Source organism: Medicago sativa, chromosome 7 (genome assembly GCF_051527215.1).
Source record: "Medicago sativa cultivar Bolivia chromosome 7, Bolivia_mono, whole genome shotgun sequence".
Classification (NCBI taxonomy): domain Eukaryota; kingdom Viridiplantae; phylum Streptophyta; class Magnoliopsida; order Fabales; family Fabaceae; genus Medicago; species Medicago sativa.
Genome location: NC_140755.1, coordinates 86,290,962 through 86,311,491, shown reverse-complemented (window position 1 = coordinate 86,311,491; position 20,530 = coordinate 86,290,962). Strand labels below are relative to the sequence as shown.

General features: G+C 32.8%; 4 protein-coding genes and 1 pseudogene across 5 annotated transcripts; 1 reads left to right on the top strand and 4 right to left on the bottom strand.

Moving 5' to 3' along the window:
- The first annotated feature begins 1,046 nt into the window (after window positions 1-1,046).
- NRPE5 (Eukaryotic rpb5 RNA polymerase subunit family protein) lies at window positions 1,047-5,083 on the top strand. The gene is made up of 4 exons (XM_085723035.1): window positions 1,047-1,434; window positions 1,540-1,716; window positions 3,960-4,073; window positions 4,673-5,083. Exons 1-4 carry the CDS (start codon window positions 1,117-1,119, stop codon window positions 4,796-4,798), a joined length of 735 nt encoding a protein of 244 aa, XP_085579161.1. The 5' UTR covers window positions 1,047-1,116; the 3' UTR covers window positions 4,799-5,083.
- Window positions 5,084-8,995: 3,912 nt separating this feature from the next.
- BIGYIN (Tetratricopeptide repeat (TPR)-like superfamily protein) lies at window positions 8,996-12,282 on the bottom strand. Its single transcript, XM_085730651.1, has 5 exons — window positions 12,011-12,282; window positions 11,522-11,660; window positions 10,570-10,691; window positions 9,395-9,458; window positions 8,996-9,328 (listed from the first exon to the last, which is right to left on the bottom strand). The coding sequence occupies exons 1-5, from the start codon at window positions 12,101-12,103 to the stop codon at window positions 9,243-9,245; spliced, it is 504 nt and encodes a 167-aa protein (XP_085586777.1). The 5' UTR covers window positions 12,104-12,282; the 3' UTR covers window positions 8,996-9,242.
- On the bottom strand, window positions 12,275-14,355 carry LOC146909653 (uncharacterized). Its single transcript, XM_085730650.1, has 2 exons — window positions 13,517-14,355; window positions 12,275-13,098 (listed from the first exon to the last, which is right to left on the bottom strand). Exons 1-2 carry the CDS (start codon window positions 13,664-13,666, stop codon window positions 12,658-12,660), a joined length of 591 nt encoding a protein of 196 aa, XP_085586776.1. The 5' UTR covers window positions 13,667-14,355; the 3' UTR covers window positions 12,275-12,657.
- Window positions 14,257-16,983, bottom strand: LOC146909652 (uncharacterized; annotated as a pseudogene). Its single transcript, XR_015020609.1, has 3 exons — window positions 16,853-16,983; window positions 16,296-16,421; window positions 14,257-15,163 (listed from the first exon to the last, which is right to left on the bottom strand). The product of XR_015020609.1 is annotated as an uncharacterized LOC146909652 (transcript).
- On the bottom strand, window positions 16,894-20,084 carry LOC146909651 (uncharacterized). Its single transcript, XM_085730649.1, has 2 exons — window positions 19,914-20,084; window positions 16,894-17,927 (listed from the first exon to the last, which is right to left on the bottom strand). Exons 1-2 carry the CDS (start codon window positions 20,061-20,063, stop codon window positions 17,292-17,294), a joined length of 786 nt encoding a protein of 261 aa, XP_085586775.1. The 5' UTR covers window positions 20,064-20,084; the 3' UTR covers window positions 16,894-17,291.
- Between the last annotated feature and the right edge of the window lie 446 nt (window positions 20,085-20,530).

Below are 20,530 nucleotides of genomic sequence, written 5' to 3'. Positions count from 1 at the left end.
CTAAATTTGTTTTTATTTTGAGGATGTATTTAGGTGTTTCAAATTGAAAATAACTTGAATTTGTATTTAAGTTTCATAATATAATATGACTTTCATCATGAAAGTTTCATGCTTGGATTGTTTATGAAATCAAATTTGGTCTTGTGGGATTTTTTATAAATAGCATGTCATATTCTATTGACAAAAGATAAAAGGTTTTAATGCTTATATCGTTACGAGAAATGCTAACAAGTGTCATTTTAGTTAAGAAGTCTAAAGAAGAAAATTTATTTTGAAAATAGTGCATATAATATTGATATAGTATAAATATTGATAAGTATATATCTTTGGTCAAAAAAAATTGATATATATATCTCTTTTTTCTTTGTTATCTTTCTTACCCTTAACATTTTTTATTATATTTTCTCTTTTCACCCCTTTCCTCTCTCTTACTATTTCATTTTCTACTTCTCACGCACACTCTTTTCAATTTTTATTATTTCCTTTCTTTAATTTCAATTTTACATTTAAAATTTGAATTGTATCTTGTTTAATTTAATTTAAAACATCTCACTTTCTTTTTCTCATCTCTCTACTTATTATCTTCATAATTTCATACTCATAAGAGAATATTCAACATTTTATCAAAATTTACTATAATAACACAATATAATAATTGTGCATGATTAGTGTAATTTCAAAGAGGTTGATTTAAATTTATAACGTTGTACACCGATAAATATTTTTAAAAAATATTAGACAAATATTTGTTATTGATAAATATATACAAGACATAAAATTCGCAAAATACAGAATACAAATGTTTAACAAATTTTCACATATAAAATGTTAAATTATCTTTTTTGACAAATATAGAATGTTAAATTATTGCTGGTAATTTTGTTTTGACTTTAATTGTTGTTTTTTTTAAAGGACTTTAATAGTTGTTGGTATTTTAAAAATATCAATTTTTTTTTTCATTTTATAATATCGATTTTATATCGTTTTAATACAAAGTACAAAGGACATGTCTTTTAAGAGAGTTGAATACATTTTTGAAAGTTGAAACAAGAGTTAATAATAGGCAGAACAGAACAGAACAGAACATTAGAGAGAGAGAGAGAGAGAGAGAGGGGTATGGCGACTGAAAATGGAGGACAAAACGGAACCACCGAAACAGCAATAACAACGATGGAGATCGAAAACGGAGATACAACACAAGTACAAGAACAACCTAAGTGTTTGTTCACCAAGATGGATAATGGAAGCATAGAGAGTCATCGTTACTACTTATCTCGCAGAACTGTTCTTGAGATGCTCAAAGACAGAGGCTACTCTATCCCTTCTGATGAAATCCAGCTCTCTCTTGATGATTTCCGGCAAATTCATGGCCAATCTCCTGATGTTGATCGTCTCCGTTTTACTGCTACTCATGCCACTAACCCCTCCAAAAGGGTCTCTCTCTTTGATTAATTCACTGCTATATTATTTTTTCATATGAAAACTAGGTATCTGGCTCAAGGACCGACTAATGAGTGTTTGAGTTGTTGGGTTTTGCAGATTTTGGTGGTTTTTAGTGGGCCAGGGATAGTGAAAGTGAATGGGGTAAGAGACATAGCAGGACAGATTGTGAACAGAGAGAGTTTGACTGGTCTTATTTTGATTGTGCAAAATCAAATTACTAGTCAAGCTTTGAAAGCTGTTAATCTTCTCTCTTTCAAGGTTGAAATTTTTCAGGTTTGTTTCTCACTCTCTCACTCACTCCTCTTTTAACTCAATGTTTTTTTTTTTTATAATATTTTTTGTGGGAAAGTAATTAATTACAAAGATTTTGCATGTTGTGTTTCTGACTGGAATCTGATGGCAAATTTTTTTCTATTTTGATTAATAGATTTGATGATTGAGTCTAACCCTAAGAATGCATGCAAGTACAACTTTACTAAAAAGAGTATAATTCTGTGTGTGTTTGTTTTACTGTTTTTTTGACAGTGTGTTTGTTTTTCTGTTAGAAAATGGTAAACATGCTTTTGGATCCTCAGTATCTATAGGTGTTCCTTTCTGAACCTACATTTGCAGGGAAATCCAATCATAATACTTCTTTAAACAATCAAAAAGTTGAATTAGTTTGTTAGGCATTGTTTTGGCATGTAAGAACAAAAATGGAAATGATTACCTATTTTTTTTGAAGTTGGAAACTTTTGAAGAATGTTTGGAATTAAGGCTGTCACTTGTCAAACTCCAGAGTCTACAAAAGCTCAGAATTTACCAAATTAAACCCTAATATTAAGAAACCTATAAATGTCAAAGATACATAGATAATATAATATACCATTGACATTAACACAAAAATAATTCAACATTCTAACTACATAACAAAGCAAAGCGGCAAACCACAACATTAGCCTCTGACATAAATGGAGCAAAGACAAAACCTCAACTTGGTAAGGGGGAAACAGCATTCAATTGATGAGTCAGGAATGGATAAAAAAACTAAATGAGAGAAAAATTGAGTTCAGTGGTGGAAGCTTGCCTTGTGCTGCATGAAACCTCGCAAGTATACTTTGGTCTAATTGATTCTACCAAAAACCGAGTCTGTGCGCGAGCGAATCTGAATCTGCTTCCTAGTGTAAACTTGAGTTTAGGAGTTAACTCGCAAGTTAGACAACCATGCTTGGAATGTTTGAATAACAGCTTAGAGATATTTGGATAGTTCTCTTTAGTAATTGGTTAGTAGGAAAAACAACCATTACATTAGAAAAAAGTATACAATCTTTACCATTTGAAAATCCCACCTTGTAAGAGAAAAGTCATGTACTTGACCTGTTTAAGGTAATCTGAAACAGACATGATAAAGTGCAGGTATTTATTTGAAGGAAAAAAAACAGAACGAATATGTAGAAAATATAGGTATTCAAATGTCAAACTTATTAAAAGTAATATAGAAATAAATAGGTTTAAATAGGATGCAAATGAAAACAAACCAAATTAATATCCAAATACTCTGTTTGATTAACCAATGCTGATTTTTCCTGTGCACACCAGTCAACCATGTCTGTTGTATTTAAATCCTTATAAAATCCAAGTTGCTGAAAATGTCATTGTTCCTATCTCTTTTTATCGAAACTGCACATGAGATTTTCAAATGTGTGGGCTGGATTTCAGAAGGCTTGCAAAGGGGACAAAATGTGGTTAAAACTTATAACACTAAGCCATAGTCTCTAATCCCACATTCATCTGCTTTGATTTCTCCCAGCGACCAGCCCTTTAGCATAAGCCATCTTACGACTGATATTTTCCATCTTGTGCTGCACTTCTATTGATGCGACCCTTTCTTCTGTTTTGGACTGCTACCTCTGTGAACTCACCACATCTTATTTTCTTAGTTATTCAATGCACATAAGCACAAATTAGTTTTATGAATTTTGTAAGATTATGATTTACAATCCTTGATCCTATCTAGGATCTCGATTTTAACTACTCTGTACCAGATAACTTAAATTATGCGTATTCTATTCTAGTGAATCATTAAATAAGAAAGAGAACCTCATTTTAAAAAATGGTGCTTCGTTCTAGAGTGTGCTGAGATTGCTACTGATCGATCCTTGAATACACCAGTCATTCTTTAATGTTGAATCTGGAAAAGAAGTTATTAAAGAAGAAAACTTACATGCAAATTTCAATAAGGATATCGTCAAGTTTGAGATGTTTACAAGTTGGGAGTAACTACAACGTCTCATTCTGAATGGCTTGACTTTGTATCCGGACTCCAGTGTGTTTTGATTCTGGTCTGTTGAGTACTTTTGAAATAATGATCCCTACAGCATCCCTACTCACTTGATAATTTGATAATCCTACATTAATATTTAGATATCTGTCTTTTATATTTTCCCCAACAAGAAACTTGTTGACTCTTTTTCGTATCTGTGCTGTGAAAAATATCAGTTTCATGTACAAAAACTCATTGAAATCTTACTTTTCAGATCACAGACTTGCTTGTTAATGCTACAAAGCATGTATTGAAGCCAAAGCATCAGGTGTTGACTGATAAGCAGAAAAAGAATCTCCTGAAGAAGTATGATATACAAGAAAAGCAGGTCAGTCGATATAACTTGGGAAGAGCCGATCTCAGGCCTGAACGAAATATTTTGTTTGTTTTGCTGTTTATACTCTGGGAAATGGATTACACTATCACATGAGTTATTAAGTTTTCTAAGGTGCACTTGTGACGAAGTCCTTAAGATTGTTTGTTTAAGGTTTTGAGTCTTGGTCAACTGTTATTTATGGACGCCATTGATAATTCAACATGATTTGGATATCTGAAATGGTGTCAAGTGAAAAAATGCAAGTATTACACATGAAAAGTTGACAATTACAATTTTGTGCTATAAACCTGTTGAGATCCCACATTGATTAGTGATACAACCAAATAACTTTTTTCAATGTTTGAGTTAAATTTTGGGATTGAGTTAGCCAAGTCAAAATTATAAGACCGTTTCAGTTTTGCAACTACTGAATTAGATCTCACAGTAGCAGTATGAAATATAGATATTTTGTATTTATTCTCTTTCTATGCATGTAAGGCATCATGCATCATGTTATAATTTTCTTGTATTTCATGAATCTTAAATTTCAGCACTTTTGTTCCTATTCCTTCCAATACTACCATTCTTATATTAAGTCTTGTTATTTGCAGCTTCCCCGAATGCTACAAACAGATGCAATTGCTCGATATTATGGACTTCAGAGGGGGCAGGTAGTTAAAGTTACCTACACCGGTGAAATCACCCAGATGCATGTTACCTATCGATGCGTTTGGTGATATTTCATTGGTCTCAGTTTCTCTTTCAATTTGGTGGTTGAATTCTCGCAGAATTCAGATGTTGTATCATGTAGTGATTTATGGCTGTAGAATTGTAACTTATAAGTCCTAGGTGTACCTTTCCTAATGTTTTGAACTTGCTAAGTTTGGTCTTTTGGATTTCTCTCTTGAACTCTTGAAGAACTAATCTAATCTGAATTTTAAAAAATCTGTGTACAAACATGTTTTTCCTCAAGAAAAAAACTAGTGTTTACTCCACAACTTGCGGAATAGCTGCAAAATAAATCTCCTCACGCGTGGATATAGTACGTTTCCAATTTACCACAAAAATTTATATAGACAGACATGCCCTCTCCCAGCCATGTGCTTTTCTAATATACAAGATTAAAATTTAATATGTAAGATTAAATTTTAAACAATGTTCTTATAAAATATTCACAGAGTCAATAAATCACAACCAATTATAGTAGAGTAAACAATTTTACGGTTGTGATCGATGTGTAGTGTAAAAATTCTTTCAACAATGATACTTGTACGCACTATTTTTAAACTTATTCAACATTTTATTTTCTCTATCTCTCTTTTTTGTTAACATCAACAACCTATCGTATCACTATATATTTCTCTCTCAAGGTGTATACACCTCTATGTGTCTATTAAAGATTTTCCAAAATCTTTACATTGAAAGTTTAAATATGTTCTGATAAAATTAATTTAAAATACATGTTAGAGTAAGGTCTGCAGATTAAAAATATATTTTTAGTAAAAAATATATATTCAGATATTGTTTTAAAGATTTTTAAGGAAAGCAGAAGTTTTTATTTTTATTTTTACTTCTACTTTGTTAGTACATGATTTTTTTTGTTACATCCCTCAAACTCAATATTTAAAATACTTTTTTACCGTAAATGTATTTGAACTAAATTTGTGCAAATGTACTTAAACTAAGTTCGTATTGAAGTGTTTGTATTGATTTTTTTTTTATAATTGTACTTAAACTTAGTTTGTATAAAAGTGTTTGCTTTGAATTTTTTTAATCGGTGTTAACATAGTTGAATTGAGTTTGCATAAATGCACTTAAAATGAGTTTGAGTAAGATCTAAAAATTTAGAATGTGAATGTGGAACATGTTTGAGTTGTACTTGAATTGAGTGTGTGTTTACATAGTTGAACTGAGTTTGCACTTCAACTAAGTTTGAGTAAGATCTAAAAACTAAGAATGTACATGTGGCACATAAATTTAGTTGTACTTGAATTGAGTTTGTGTTAACAGGTTGAATTGAGTTTACATATGTACTTGAACTGACTTTGAGTGAGATCTACAAACTAACTTAGTTGAGTTAAAGCAAATGTACTTGAACTGAGTTTAAAGTAAATGTACTTGAACTGAGTTGGAGTATGATCTAGAACTAAGAAAGTACATTTGGCACATGAGTTGAGTTTATCTAAACAAACTTGAACTTTAGTTGAGTTTGCATAAGATCTAAAAACTTTAAACCTACATGACAAACTTGAACTTTAGTTGAGTTTGCATAAGATCTAAAAACTTCAAACCTACATGTGGGGCGAAAATTGATTTTGCATTAACGAACTAGAACTGAGTTTACGTATATTTAGATTGAGTTCACGGTTTCTTTTAGTGTGTGTTTGGTTCAGCTTTGAATATAATTGATTCTGACAGAATTGATTCTGATAGAATTGATTCTGACAGAATTGATTCTGAGAGAATTGATTTATGTTTGGATACAATTATGTAGAATTGATTAAACAAACTGAATGTTGTTTGGATGATTTTGATCAAAATTGCTTTTGAATGTATAATTACTAAAATAGACATAGCTAAAGGAGAATTGATAAATAATGAGAATTGATAAAGGGCTATAAAGGAAAATAATAGGTTGTAATAATAAAATATACAATTTACTGTTTATAATTGATTCTAGAAAGCTAGAAGCTAGAATTTGTAGCTTCATGGATAATTGCTTTTGGAGGATAAAAACAATTTTGAAAAGCCAAACCAAACATGTTGGAATTTTGTAGAATTGCTTTTGTCACCGTAGAGAATTGCTTTTGGCTTTGAAAAAGCCAATCCAAACAGGCTCTTAATTTGGACCAGCTAGAGTTTGGGTCCAACTTAGACCAGTTGAATACAGACCATAGATGTTGTAAAAATTTTAACGGACGTTTAGGATTGAAATTTTGGAACCTGCTGTCTAAGTTGGGGGATTCCACGGCTTATGTAAGCCTAATTGCATTGGATTATCTTTGTCTGTTTGTGAAACAACTTATATGGAATACTTTCAGATTATTGTAGGATTTCTCTGTGTACTCATTCTTAATCAAAGACAACAAGATCGAACTTTCAACCTCTCACCCTTTCATCTTCACAAACTCTATAATTTTTATTTTTTAATTAACTTGGTGCTACTTGGTCACAGTGAAGACCATAAATAATTGATTTCTATGTAATTGACCCAACAATTTGCCAAACTATTTAAACTGAAAATATCAACAATTAATTTCAATCATAGGATTAAAGATAAAGGATATTCAATTGAGTTTTGTTGTACTACTTATGGTATCTTGAAATCAAAAACGATTGTTTCTTTGTTACTAATCTTTATTTTATATATGGGTTTCAACAACAAGAAAATAGACCCTTTTAAGAAGATGAAACCAGGTGGTCGGAAAAAGGAGAGCAAACGGTGGTAAACAATTCAAAATTTACAGATTTAAAATTAAATTAACAGGTTTTGTAGAGGAGAAAGAGAGGATAATCATGGTGATAGTGACACGGCCATATGAGATGGAAAATGCGGTGGTGGATGCTGTCAATGAACCGGAGGTGGTGGTGGTTTGAAGGGAAAGAGGAAGAAGAGAAAAATGAAAAGGAAGAAAAAGGAGCGCGTGTATGTATGTTCTATGTGCAGAGAGAGAAAGAGGAGTATAGGTTCAGCTACCAATCAGAAAAAAGAAGGGTTTAGATTTGGGAAAAGGGGACCTACCGTGTATTTTTATAATAGGGTGTATGGTATGGGGTAAACTGAACACAACCTGCAATATTAGGTCATTTAACTGGTCTAAGTTGGACCAAAACATACACTGGTCCAAACTAAAGGGACCCTGAGTTAACATGCTATTTTAAGACATGAAAGAAAAAAAAAACACACACACAATCATTCAAGAGGAAATGCTAATAGAATATATTGAGCTAGTGGTAAGAGATGAGGTAAGACATGAAAGAAAAAAAAAACACACACACAATCATTCAACCTTTAATCAAATTTTTTTCCACATTTAGACACGAGGTAAGAGATAGTGGTGAAAAGAAATTGGAAAATGAAAAAAAAATTCATAAATAAATGTTAGCTTAAAATGATTCAAAATAATATTTTAAATTTTGAAGGAAAAAAAAAACTATATTGAAAAATCAAAATTGAATCATTCTAAGGGACATCAATAAAAATACATGTTGTGATTCAAAAACCAGCACGATCCAGTTTTTAACCAGAACAAAAAAGTTCAATAGAAGCTCTGCATTTTTAACTCAATTTCTCTCCCACAATCACCGCAATACACAGGTAAATTTAATCCTTGCAGCAAGTTATTCAATATCAAGCGCTTCCATCCCACGTCCTCGTTAGCTTAACTCAGTTGGCATGAACAATGCATAAAATATGCAAGGTCCGGGGTTCAAACCCCGGCCACCACCCAAAAAAATAATATAGCGCTTCCATCCCACAACACAGCCATGCAGCATTCGTATTTTCCTCCTTATTTCAAGTGTAAGGGCTTTACAACCTCCCAATTGTAACTGAAGTAAACATTATCTGCCTGCAGCACTTGAATTTTCCAGCTAAATTCAATGCAAGCCAGCCTTCCAATTGTTGCGGAAGTAAACAATATTAGCATATGAAATTTGGTGATTGTTCAATAAGCCCTTCAAATTCCACAACCAATCGGGTCGTAACTCCCGATAGGCATTTTTCTGAAAATGTGAGCAATTTGAGGGGCCCATTGAGCAATCATTATGGAATTTTATGCTTATGCTTTTTAATGTTTTGGGAAAAGATCCAGAAAAACATTAAAAAAAACAGATTCAGGAGGCAGAAAATTACTCATTGATGACAAAAAAACCATTACTCTGAAGGAAGACCCACATGACTTATAAACTACAAAAATTATATGAACAGATAATTTTAGTTTAATGGCTATTATTAAATAGTATTATTTCTCATAATAAACAAGCATTCTCACATTTGTTTTTTTACAAACGGGAAAAATAAAGTATTTTCACTTATGTATGTGCGGTAAAAACTCTCCTAACAAATAAAAAAATATTAAAAATTGTAGTTATCAAATAAGGATCATTTCCTGTTGACATCAAAATGTTTACCGATGAAAGTAAAATAAGCAAAGACCAATTATCCAAGCATGTATAGATTCAATTCTTTCGGGCCAATGCTGCAGCAATGACACCAACTAAAAGCCCTGCAGCTGTTGCAGTGATGCCAATTCCTATTACACCATCTGCATGAGCACACAAGCCATTAGTTAATGTTAATGCGATTTGAGATTAAGAAAGAAGTAACTTACCCTTTGCAATTCGTTCTTCGACTGTTTTCTTAAGGGACAATGCCTGCCTCCAATCAGGTGCAATCTGCAAGGATAGGTCACCTCAAAATTTAGAGATAAAAGAAAAGTTGACACTGAACCGTTCATGTTAGACAAAGGACTTATAGTATACTTTAGATTTCACTCGTGTTAATGTAAGACTCTTCAAGTTATCAATAATCAAGAAAGTGTCAAGTCATCAATACAATAAGATATTCACAAATATCAGCATAAGGTCATTAGTAGTGGATCAAAATAAAATCAATGGGCAAATAGCACAATTATATAGTCCCACTCACATACAAACAGTAATAAGAAAAAACCGGCTCTCTAATATGGTGAACATTTTCATATAATAAAACAAAAACAAAAATCCTAGTGTTATCAGCTTTCCCATATGTAATAACAGGCATGGACACCGAAGAATCATTGTGTTCTATAGGAAATGTGGAGAATCAGGCATGTCCTTGACAGATCTACTTCTAAAACAAAATACTTAATTCAACTCTGTATTTCATACTGATAGTCATTTTCAGATAAAATCCACATGTATCCTCCTGCTTTCGTAAACAATCACGTTCCATACCGACCAATCAACGATATAAAACCGTTTCTGAAGGAATTTGTTATCCACAAAGGATTGTCCAATAAACCTCTCACTAAGAAGTATGTCTGTACACATTCTACCTACTCGCAGACCTAGCATGTTTCTACTAAGCCAATCCAGCTGGGTTTATTAAAAGTCCTTTTGTGACTGCTAATAACAAAGGAAAGGGTTCCTAACTGATAGCATCTTGAATAACAAGGAAAGAGATCTCAAATTATAGGAAACAACACAATTCTAATTACACTCTCTGATATTACTGCCCAACGCCCAACAAAAGCATCCACATCACATAGACAATGTATCAACTGAATGAAAATAAATGAACTAATTGTTGAAAAAACAGGTGATAGAAATTTCCAGTCTAGAGTCAACACAGTGGATATTGGATACTTCACAAGGATTACATTCCCAAAGAGAAAATCAAAACAAAGCTTTTGTGTAACAATATGAACATACACTGGGCATCATATGAAGTGATGATCTGACACCAGAAAAGGCAAGAAAAATATAGTTTCAAGCTTCTATCTATCTATAAGTGAGAAAGACAGACCTCCAAACATTGCTCCAGAAGCTGCCGACTCCTAGGATAATCAGTAGCCCTGTAGTACCCAACAGCAAGAAGATAAAGCTTCTCTCTTTGATGTAAAGGACTTCTATCATTGCCCAAAGAAGCTGCGAATCATAATAATTATGGATGTACAAGGTCAGCCATGCATATAAAGGGCATAATACTTCAACATCAATCATATCTCTTTAGGGTTGTATAAAAAAACACATAGCACGAAAGGAGGGACTGCAGTGGCCCTAAGGCGAGGAAGTTGTCTAAATTCACGCCAAAAGCATCTCAGGCTGATCTTTTCTAAAAAGTAATTAAAAATGAAGCTTTGTAACAGAAGAAGTCTGCTTTGCATCGTTGGAGGAAGTTTAGATCATGGAACACATTTTCCGTTAGATTTTCCTCTCAAGCTGGTCCAATTATAATGGTGCCCTTCACACGCTAATTTAGTAAATCCACCGTCCTACTCCTACATTAAAGTTTGTGTGATAATGAAAGAAAAAGACACAATGACCCCAGAGCCACTTCGGTGGCGTTTTGAAGGTCCATTATTTTAGTTGTATTGCATATGTGTTACTCTTGATGCAGTTGGAATTATTCATTCAGGCTGGAAGAATAATCAAACAACTAGCAATGAAGACATTGGATATTTTATTTTCCAAGAGAAGTTACATTAATTTGAGCACAACAGGCTGATAAATCAGAGTTAGCAGCTATATGTGACAGAAGGAAAATGATTAAGACTATTATACCGAGTATGCAATATAGCGTTGAAATGCCAAGAAATCACAAGACGTAGAATAGACGGGAAATCCAATGAACATATGAATATGATTAAGCTCAATCAATGAAAAACATAAATGCTAAATAAATATACTTTATACCAATGAACCTATACAGAATAATAATCAGAATATAAGAAAAAATATTCGGTAAGTAATTATACTTTCGAGCATGGCAATCCCACGGTGAATATCTTCTTGTTGCCTTGAATGAACAAGTGCCCATGACAACCTCATTATGCTCTCATTCTTACGCTCATCAGAGTCACCATTAGAAGCCTCTGCAACTTCTCTTTCACAGCCCTTCAAAACAATGCAATGAAAAATATGTAAGACTACCAAACAGTGTATTTGCAATTCACAAAGCTACCATTCCAGCAATAATCCCAGATAAAATTTTCAATCTGGTTATGAAAGGTTCCCTAAACTCAAACAAATCAAAATTGAGGGCGCAAAATATGGATCAAACAAATCAAATAAATTACTCGATAAAGAAAACAAAAGCATCGCAATGTTTTTATGTATTCGCAGTTATCGTAATGATTCAAAAAAGCTATTAATTTCCGGCACAATTGAAATTCTGAGTGCAAAACTATACAGAAAGAAAGAAATAACATGAATTGAGAGGGATGAGAGAAAGAAGAGGAAGTTACAGAGATGACATCACGGTCGCACCAAGGGATCTGATCGCCGCCGGTAAAGAAGTTTCCGAGGGATTCAAAGAAGCTTCCGATTTTAGCCTCCATCGACGACGGTTAACTATCACCCTGCAACTCAACGGAAAGTTACCTGTATTTCTTGTTTTTTTGTAAGATTGAGTTTTTTTTGTTGTGTGTTTTGGATATTCACACCATTTCTAATTTCTATACTTTTCTTTTTAGTTGTTAAAAAAGAATTAAAAAGCTACAAAGTAGTAGTTTTTTTTTTATAGTAATTTTATTTTTCTTTTTGATCTAAAGTAAACAAATTCATAAAATATTGTGTTAAATGTATTAACAATCTAATTTTAAAATTTCTTTTAATTTTCAATTTTCTATAACTATTGATACATAAGAATGATTCTTTTTTTTTTTTTTAACTTTGTATTTGTTCTAATGACCGATTAATCTAAAGATCAATTTAAATTTTCTTATGGACAGACTCAACACAAAAATTGTTAATACATGTGGAAATTGAATATGAAACATAGAGAAGAACACAATCTAAGTTTTTTTTGACATCCACAGTCTAAGTTTTAAACCTATACCATCAAACTAGTGTATTTTCAAAAATAAAATTTAAATTTCCTTATAAAATGATCTTATATAAGTTTAAAAAAATCATTAAAATCCAACAAATTCTCTTTCATAAACTCAAATGGACCTGTATGATCAACTCCATCAATCAATCTAATTGATGGGTTCCAATAAGAACTTGCATCAAAAGAATATAACTGATCAAGCATAGTGTCCACTTCATCACTAACTCTAGGCAAATTATAACACCAACCAACAATAACTTCTTGAGGTTTCTTCAGAATCCATTTGACTTGTTCATAGAATGTTGGGAGGTTGAACCAATGAAGAGCTTGAGCAATCGTCACGAGGTTTACGGTTCCTTGAAGTTCCACCTTTTGTTCAAGATTGGTCAATGACATTGTTGAAGGAGTGTGTTGGCATTCCACATTAGGGAGCTTGGTTGCAGATTCAAGTTGTTTCTCACTAACATCTGTTGCTATCACATTCTTGTACAATGCAGCCAACTGAAATTACAATAATTGATTATAGTAAGAGGGGGAAAATTATGAGATTACAAACTACTCAATCCAATTTCGATTTTTAGCAATGTTGCTTATTTCTTACAGATTAGCAAAATTACTTAAAAACACAATAGTAAACAAAATTAGTTAATTGCTAGGAATTTTTTAAGTGGAATAATGAAGAAAATACTAGCAATTTTATTTCTCAAAACTATCATTCATTTTTGTTCTCTCAAAATTTAGGTTTGGTTTAATTCGGCCTTAAAAACAGTTTGTAAGGTGAGGATTATCCTCACTTATAAACTCATATTCATGTCACATCTCTTCCAATATACGACTCTTAGCATGTTCAAGCATATCAAATGTTCATGTAACACTTTATCATCTGAACCATACTCCAATGAGAGAGAGAGAGACTCACAGATTTGGCAGCTTGGCCGCGTCCAGTGGCGACATCCCAAGCGAAGCTGTGATAGGAAGTTTTTGAAGCTGTGAAATGGAAGAGCAGTGGTGGATAATTTGGCCTTGCTTCTGCATATTGCATTGCCTGATTCACAAAAAGCTTTGCCATATATATGATCTTGGTGCAAATCAACTGAACTTGGTGTATATATTTTTCTTTAGATGAACTCAGCAGTGGTATTGGACCATTGGTATCACCACGGATGGAATAGTTTCGGTCACAGGTCAACTTTTCTTTCTATCAACTCCCTGTGGCTTACTTCAATATAATTCATTTTAATAATTAAAGAGATACAATTTAGTCCCTGTAGTATAAATTCTTAAATAATTGTATTTTCTTCCTAAAAAACACATGAAACTCACATCCATTGACACTGAGACATCTTTAAACTTGCTTATTATATCAGCTCAAATTTATTATATTTGGCTTCTGCATTCCTCTCCATATAATCTAACAAATTCAACAACTTTCAGATTGAAGTGTATGTTGCATATAACCTCCTCCATCATGTGAGTATTTTATATGTTGCAAAACTCTGTCAAATCAAAACCAACAACATTGGAATTGAAATCTCACAGAGCATTTTATATCCCAAGGTCTTTTCTTTCTTCTATAAAACAAACATTTATCAAGTGATCAACTAATCATGTATTCATAAGAAAGCGATATTAAGTTTCTTTCAAAGTGAAATCCATATAGTCTAACAAGACTGAAATGATGTAGGTGCTTCATCGATGGTTCATTTGTTTGAAGAAGAAAATACAATTTAAGGATTTAAAACTAACAATCATGAGATTTTATTTCTAACAAGCGAATAACATGAGCAACTGAGCAATGCAGCATAAGAACTTCTTCCTTGTTCATTTTGGAGGTTGAGTCGGACAGAATAATCTTGCACCTTTCTTTTATTTTGATGTTGCACCTTCAAAGTTAGAACTAGCTAGAAAGAAAGTAACCATTTCCACATATTCAGACATTTCCAACTCTTCCAATTCTCAGATAAACTGGAAACTTGGCAGTTTTGTGGCCATCTTCACCCCAAGTAAGCTTAAATTTTTCAACTACATCCTCTCCAAGAAGCTCCACACCCTTCTCCTTTGCTGTCTGATACGCTGACCATGATTTTATAAAAGTTAACAAACCATCAGAACTCATCAATGTCTCTGTCACAAACTGAAATGGTCATGTATGATCAACTCCATCCACCGCCTCAAATGGAAAATCAACGCTTCTGTAACTGTCCTCAACTAATTTACACGCTGAATCCCAATAAGATTTTGAATCAATAAAATATAATTGATCAACGACAGTGTCTACTTCATCACTAATTCTTGGCAAAGAGTAACACCAAGCAGCAATGACTCCATGAGGTTTTTTGAGTACCCATTTGACTTGTTCATAGAAATTTGGGAGGTCAAACCAATGAAGGCCTTGAGCAATGGTCACAAGGTTTATGGTTCCTTGTGGTGCTACAATTTGTTCAACCTCGGGAATGGACATTGTTGAAGGGGTGTGTTTGTATTGCACATTAGGGAGTTTGGTTGCAAATTCAAGTTGTTGTTCACTCACATCTGTGGCAATGACATTTTTGTACAATGTAGCTAACTGAAATCATGAATTAAGCGTGTTAGAGTAAAAGGAAGGGTTAGACTGTTAGTGCCTTAAGGGCATTTGTTAAGGAAATCAAAAGTAGTAGGTTTACATTAGATTCAACAATACTTAACTTTTAAAAAGTTAAATTCATCACTTTTCACCATTTTCTAGTATAATATTTCTATATTCATCCTCTTAACAAATGCTCTAATGACACTCTTTAACATTCCCCTTATATTTTGCGATTAAGAAAGAATTGTATTGTGTGTGTGGAATTTGACAACTTAAGAAGTAACACTTATTTATCATTCTTTCTTCGGCATTCATTGGTAAAATCATATGGGTCCCACAGTTTTATGTGGGACCGATTTTCAAAATTGTTGGACCATATTTTATCCAATAAAAGAGTAAGTGTTGAAAAGAAAGTATTAAATGATTGTTCCTAATATTTTTCTAAGAAACATTCTTTATAACTAAGAAGAAGCTAGCTAGCATGCAGATGCAAATTCAATGTCAGTGTGCATTACCTACAAAATTCAAGGTTCATTTAGAACCGAGAGAAGGTATGATAGAGTTTATAAAATTCTTACCTTATAAGTCAGTTTTATGAAACCATAACATGATATTGAAGGCACCAATTTATATCAACGCACCAAACATAAGAGTACGAGACGTGAGAGGGTGTAATGGAAAAAAAATTAAGTCCCGCATTAGGGTTTATAAAACCAAACAACTAGCTCAATTCTCTTAATGCTTTAATGCACATATGTTAGAGAGGAGAAATAAATTATGAATAAAAACTAAAATAATGAAGTAACGATAAGAGACATGTTATTTAGACATACAAAAGTCGGACAACATATCTGACAACACCTATAAAATATAACTGAATGTGTGTAATGTCGAAAAGGAGAGAAAAAACTATATAAAAGTTCGAAAATGTTGTGTGTGTACATATGTTGTTGGTTGATGTTGGATTTTGTGTCCGAGAAAATTTTTGTTACTCTAGTAATGGAGGAGTCATTTTTAATTTCTCAAAATTATTCAATGATAAGATTAAAAAAAAAAAATTGTTTTGAGAATATAAGGTACAGTAAGATTTTAGGAAGAGATAAAAAGGAGTGGGAGAAAAGAGAGAACTTACAGATTTGGCGGCTTGGCCACTTCCGGTAGCAACATCCCAAACAAGGTTGTGAGAGGGAGTTTTAGAAGCTATGAATCGGAAGAGTTGTGGTGGATAACTTGGCCTTGCATCTGCATATTCCTTTCCCTGATTCACAAAAAACTTTGTCATATATATATATATATGATCTTCCTTTTATCAAATTTCTATATACTATAGCCAAATCCAAATTTCGAAGTGCAAATCAACTGAACTTGGTGTATATACCGTATCACCACGGATGGAATAAGTTTTGGTCACAGGTCAACTTTTCTTTCTATCAACTCCCTCTGTCTTACTTCAATATAATTCATTTTAATAACTGAAAAAAAAATACAATTTAATCCCTATAGTCTAAATTCTTAATTAAAAGTATTTTCTTCCTTTTTTTTTTTGGTCGAAATGTATTTTGAGATTGAGACATCTTTAAACCAGCCCATTATATCATCTCAAATTTATTATTTTTGGTTTCTGTATTCCTCTCCATATAATCTAATAAAATCAACTACTTTGAGAATGAAATCTATGTTGCATATAACCTCTTCCAACATGTGAGCATTTTCTATGTAACAGAACTGTGTCAAATCAAAACCAACAACATTGAATTGAAATCCCACGGAGCTTTTTACATCCTTAGGTCTTTTCTTCTATGAAACAAATACTCCATCAAGTGATCAACTCATCATGTATTCATAAGAAAGTGATATCAAGTTTCTTTCAAATCAAAATCAATATAGTCTAACAAGACTGAAATGATGTAGGGACTAATTTGTTTGCGAAAATACAATTTATATCAGCAGACAATCATGAGATTTTATTTCTAACAAGTGAATAAACATGAGCAACTGAGCAATGCAGCATAAGAACTTCTTGCTTGTTCATTTTGGAGGTTGAGCCGGACGAATTTGCATCTTGCTTTTATTTTGATGTTGCACCTTCAAAGTAAGAACTAGCTAGAAAGTAACCATTTCCACATGTTCAGACATTTCCCACTCTTCCAATTCTCAGATATACTGGAAACTTGGCAGTTTTGTGGCCACCTTCACCCCAAGCAAGCTTAAATTTTTCAACTATATCATCCCCAAGAAGCTCCACACCTTTCTCTTTTGCTGTTTGATAAGCTGACCATGATTTTATATAAGTTAACAAACCATCAAAACTCATCAATGTTTCTGTCACAAACTCAAATGGTCCTGTATGATCAACTCCATCCACTGCCTCAAATGGAAAATCAATGCTTCTATAGTTTTTCTCAATCAATTTACGCGCCGAATCCCAGTAAGGTTGCGAATCAGTATAATAGAATTGATCAAAGACAGCGTCTATTTCATCACTAATTCTTGGCAAAAAGTAACACCAAGCAGCAATGACTCCATGAGGTTTTTTGAGTGCCCATTTGACTTGTTCATAGATAGTTGGGAGGTCAAACCAATGAAGGCCTTGAGCAATGGTCACAAGGTCTATGGTTCCTTGTGGTGTTACAATTTGTTCAACCTCGGGAATGGACATTGTTGAGGGGGTGTGTTTGTATTGCACATTAGGGAGCTTGGTTGCAAATTCAAGTTGTTGTTCACTCACATCTGTGGCAATGACATTATTGTACAATGCAGCTAACTGAAATCATGAATTAAGTTTGTTAGAGTAAAAAAATTTGCAATTAAGAAAGACTTGTATTACTTGTGTGTGTGTGGAATTTGACAACTTAAGAAGTCACTTATTTATCACTCTTTTTCCCGCATTCATGGGTGAAATCATACGGGTTCCATTACTTTATGTGGGACCGATTTTCAAAATTGTAGGACCACATTTAATCCAATAAAAGAGTACGTGTTAAAAAAGGTGTTAAATGATTGTTCTTGATATTTTTCTAAGAAACATTCCTTCGTAACTAAGAAGAAGCTAGCTAGCATGCAGATGCAAATTCGGTGTTGTATGCATTACCTATATCCGACAAAATTCAAGGCTCACTTAGATCAGGGCGAAGGTATGATAGATTTGATAAAATGTTCTTACCTTATAAGTCCGTTTTATGAAACCATAACACAATATTAAAGTCTATTCATTCAGTCATTTACCAGTTTATGTTAGCGTACCAAGCATAATAGTACAAGATGTTATTGAAAAAAATTAAGTTCCACGTCAGGGCTTATAAAACCAAACAACTAGCTCAATTCTCCTAACCATTTAAAACACATATATGTTAGAGAGGAGAAATAAATTATGAATAAAAACTAAAACAATGAAATAACCATAAAAGACATGTTATTTAGACATACAAAAGTCGGATAACATATCTGACACCGTATAAAATATAACTTGAATGTGTGTAATGTCAAAAAGGAGAGAAAAAACAATATAAAAGTCAGAGAAAACTGTGTGCACATATGTTGTTGGATTTTGTGACCGGAGAAACATCATTGTGACTCTAATAATGGAGGAGTCATATTTAATTTGGCTTCCCCCCCTATGTTTCAAAACGTTGTGATTTTGTCATGTACTGTTTAGGCTGTGTTGTTCTGTCTTATACCGTGTACTTACTTGCGGATCAAACGCATCCTATAATCTTACGAGTGAGGATAAGAAGATATGCATTTCACGTGGGAAAGTTGAAAACTTTCCCACCATAGACCACATGTGATTTTTTTTTTTTTGAAAGAAGACCACATGTGATTATAGGTTAGATCTTGAGGTTGTATTTAAATTTATCATATATCTTCCACACCACAACACTTCTCCTTCTTCTTCTTCTTCCTCTTCACTATCCCTCCTTGTTTCCCACCACCATCAACATTATCACAATAACATTTACCAATGACTTCCAATATGGTTGTCCTAAGTTAGATAGAAACAAAAAATAAATAAATGTAAAGATAAATCATTATCAACTCAGATATCCAAAAAAAAAATTTAATATAAGAAAAATACAAGAACCCAATAATCTAAAAAAAAAAAAAACAAGAATCCATGAAGACAAAAATCATGATTTTCTGGAAATTAAAGCAACATGAGTGTAATAATGTGTTGATAAAAATGTGGTTAAAATAACTATTCCCGTATAAATATGCAATTAAAAAATAAGGGGAAAAATAATCCATTCCCATGATTTTGGTCAATATAATGCCTAGATTTTTTAATTGATTGTTTTTTTTATAATAGACAAAGTTGGTGATTTTTTCATTTAAAAAAAAAAAGTTAGTGATTTTTTTTTAGCCTGGGAATTTTTGGTCAATCATAGTTTTTGTATTATGCGTCTAATATTATTTTTTTTATTTGGATTTATGTTTACATTTACTCATTTAGTCTTGATTTTCAATTGGATTTAATGTAGGATTAACAACATTGAAAGTTACTGGAAATATTATTGTGGTGGTGTGGTGGGGATGGAGAGCAAAGGAGAGAGTGAAGAAGAAGTAGAAGTGTTATGGTGTGGGATATATATGATAAAATTAAATACAACCACAAAATCTAACCCATAATCTCAAGTGGTCCATGGTGGGAACATTTTCATCTTTCCCATGTGAAATGCCACCTTGAAAATACTCCTATAAGATATAGTAAGATAAGGAAGAGATAAAATGCAAGGGAAGAGAGCGAACTTACAGATTTGGCGGCTTGGCCACTTCCGGTAGCAACATCCCAAACAAGGTTGTGAGAGGGAGTTTTTGAAGCTATGAATTGAAAGAGTTGTGGTGGATAACTTGGCCTTGCATCTGCGTATTCCTTTCCCTGATTCACAAAAAGTTCAGCCATCTTTATAACTCTATTTGATTTCTCCAATCACAACGTTGCACTAGTATTTATAAATCACTTAAATTGTATCTTTATTCTATTATGACATATAGCATGAAATCATTGACATGACTTCACTTGCTTTTGGGTGGGGAAAACCAATTTCGATTACAATAGTTTGTATTCTCATTTTCCATGTTACATCCTGATAGGTGGCGTGAGTTCCACTACAAATTGACCAATCAAACACAGGTTCCGTATAAAATGGACCTGCAAAAATATTGGTCCATCTTGGACCACTTTTTTTCAACCATTAGATTACATCATCACACCAAACCATAGCATAGTCTATCCACACTCAATCTAACTCATTATCTCTCTCTCATTGCACACTTCTTCTGAGCTTCTTTTTTCTTCTTTCTTTCACCAATCCTTCTCTCTTAATCTCATCATCTTCACCTTCATTTATGGTTCAATTCAAAGCCAAA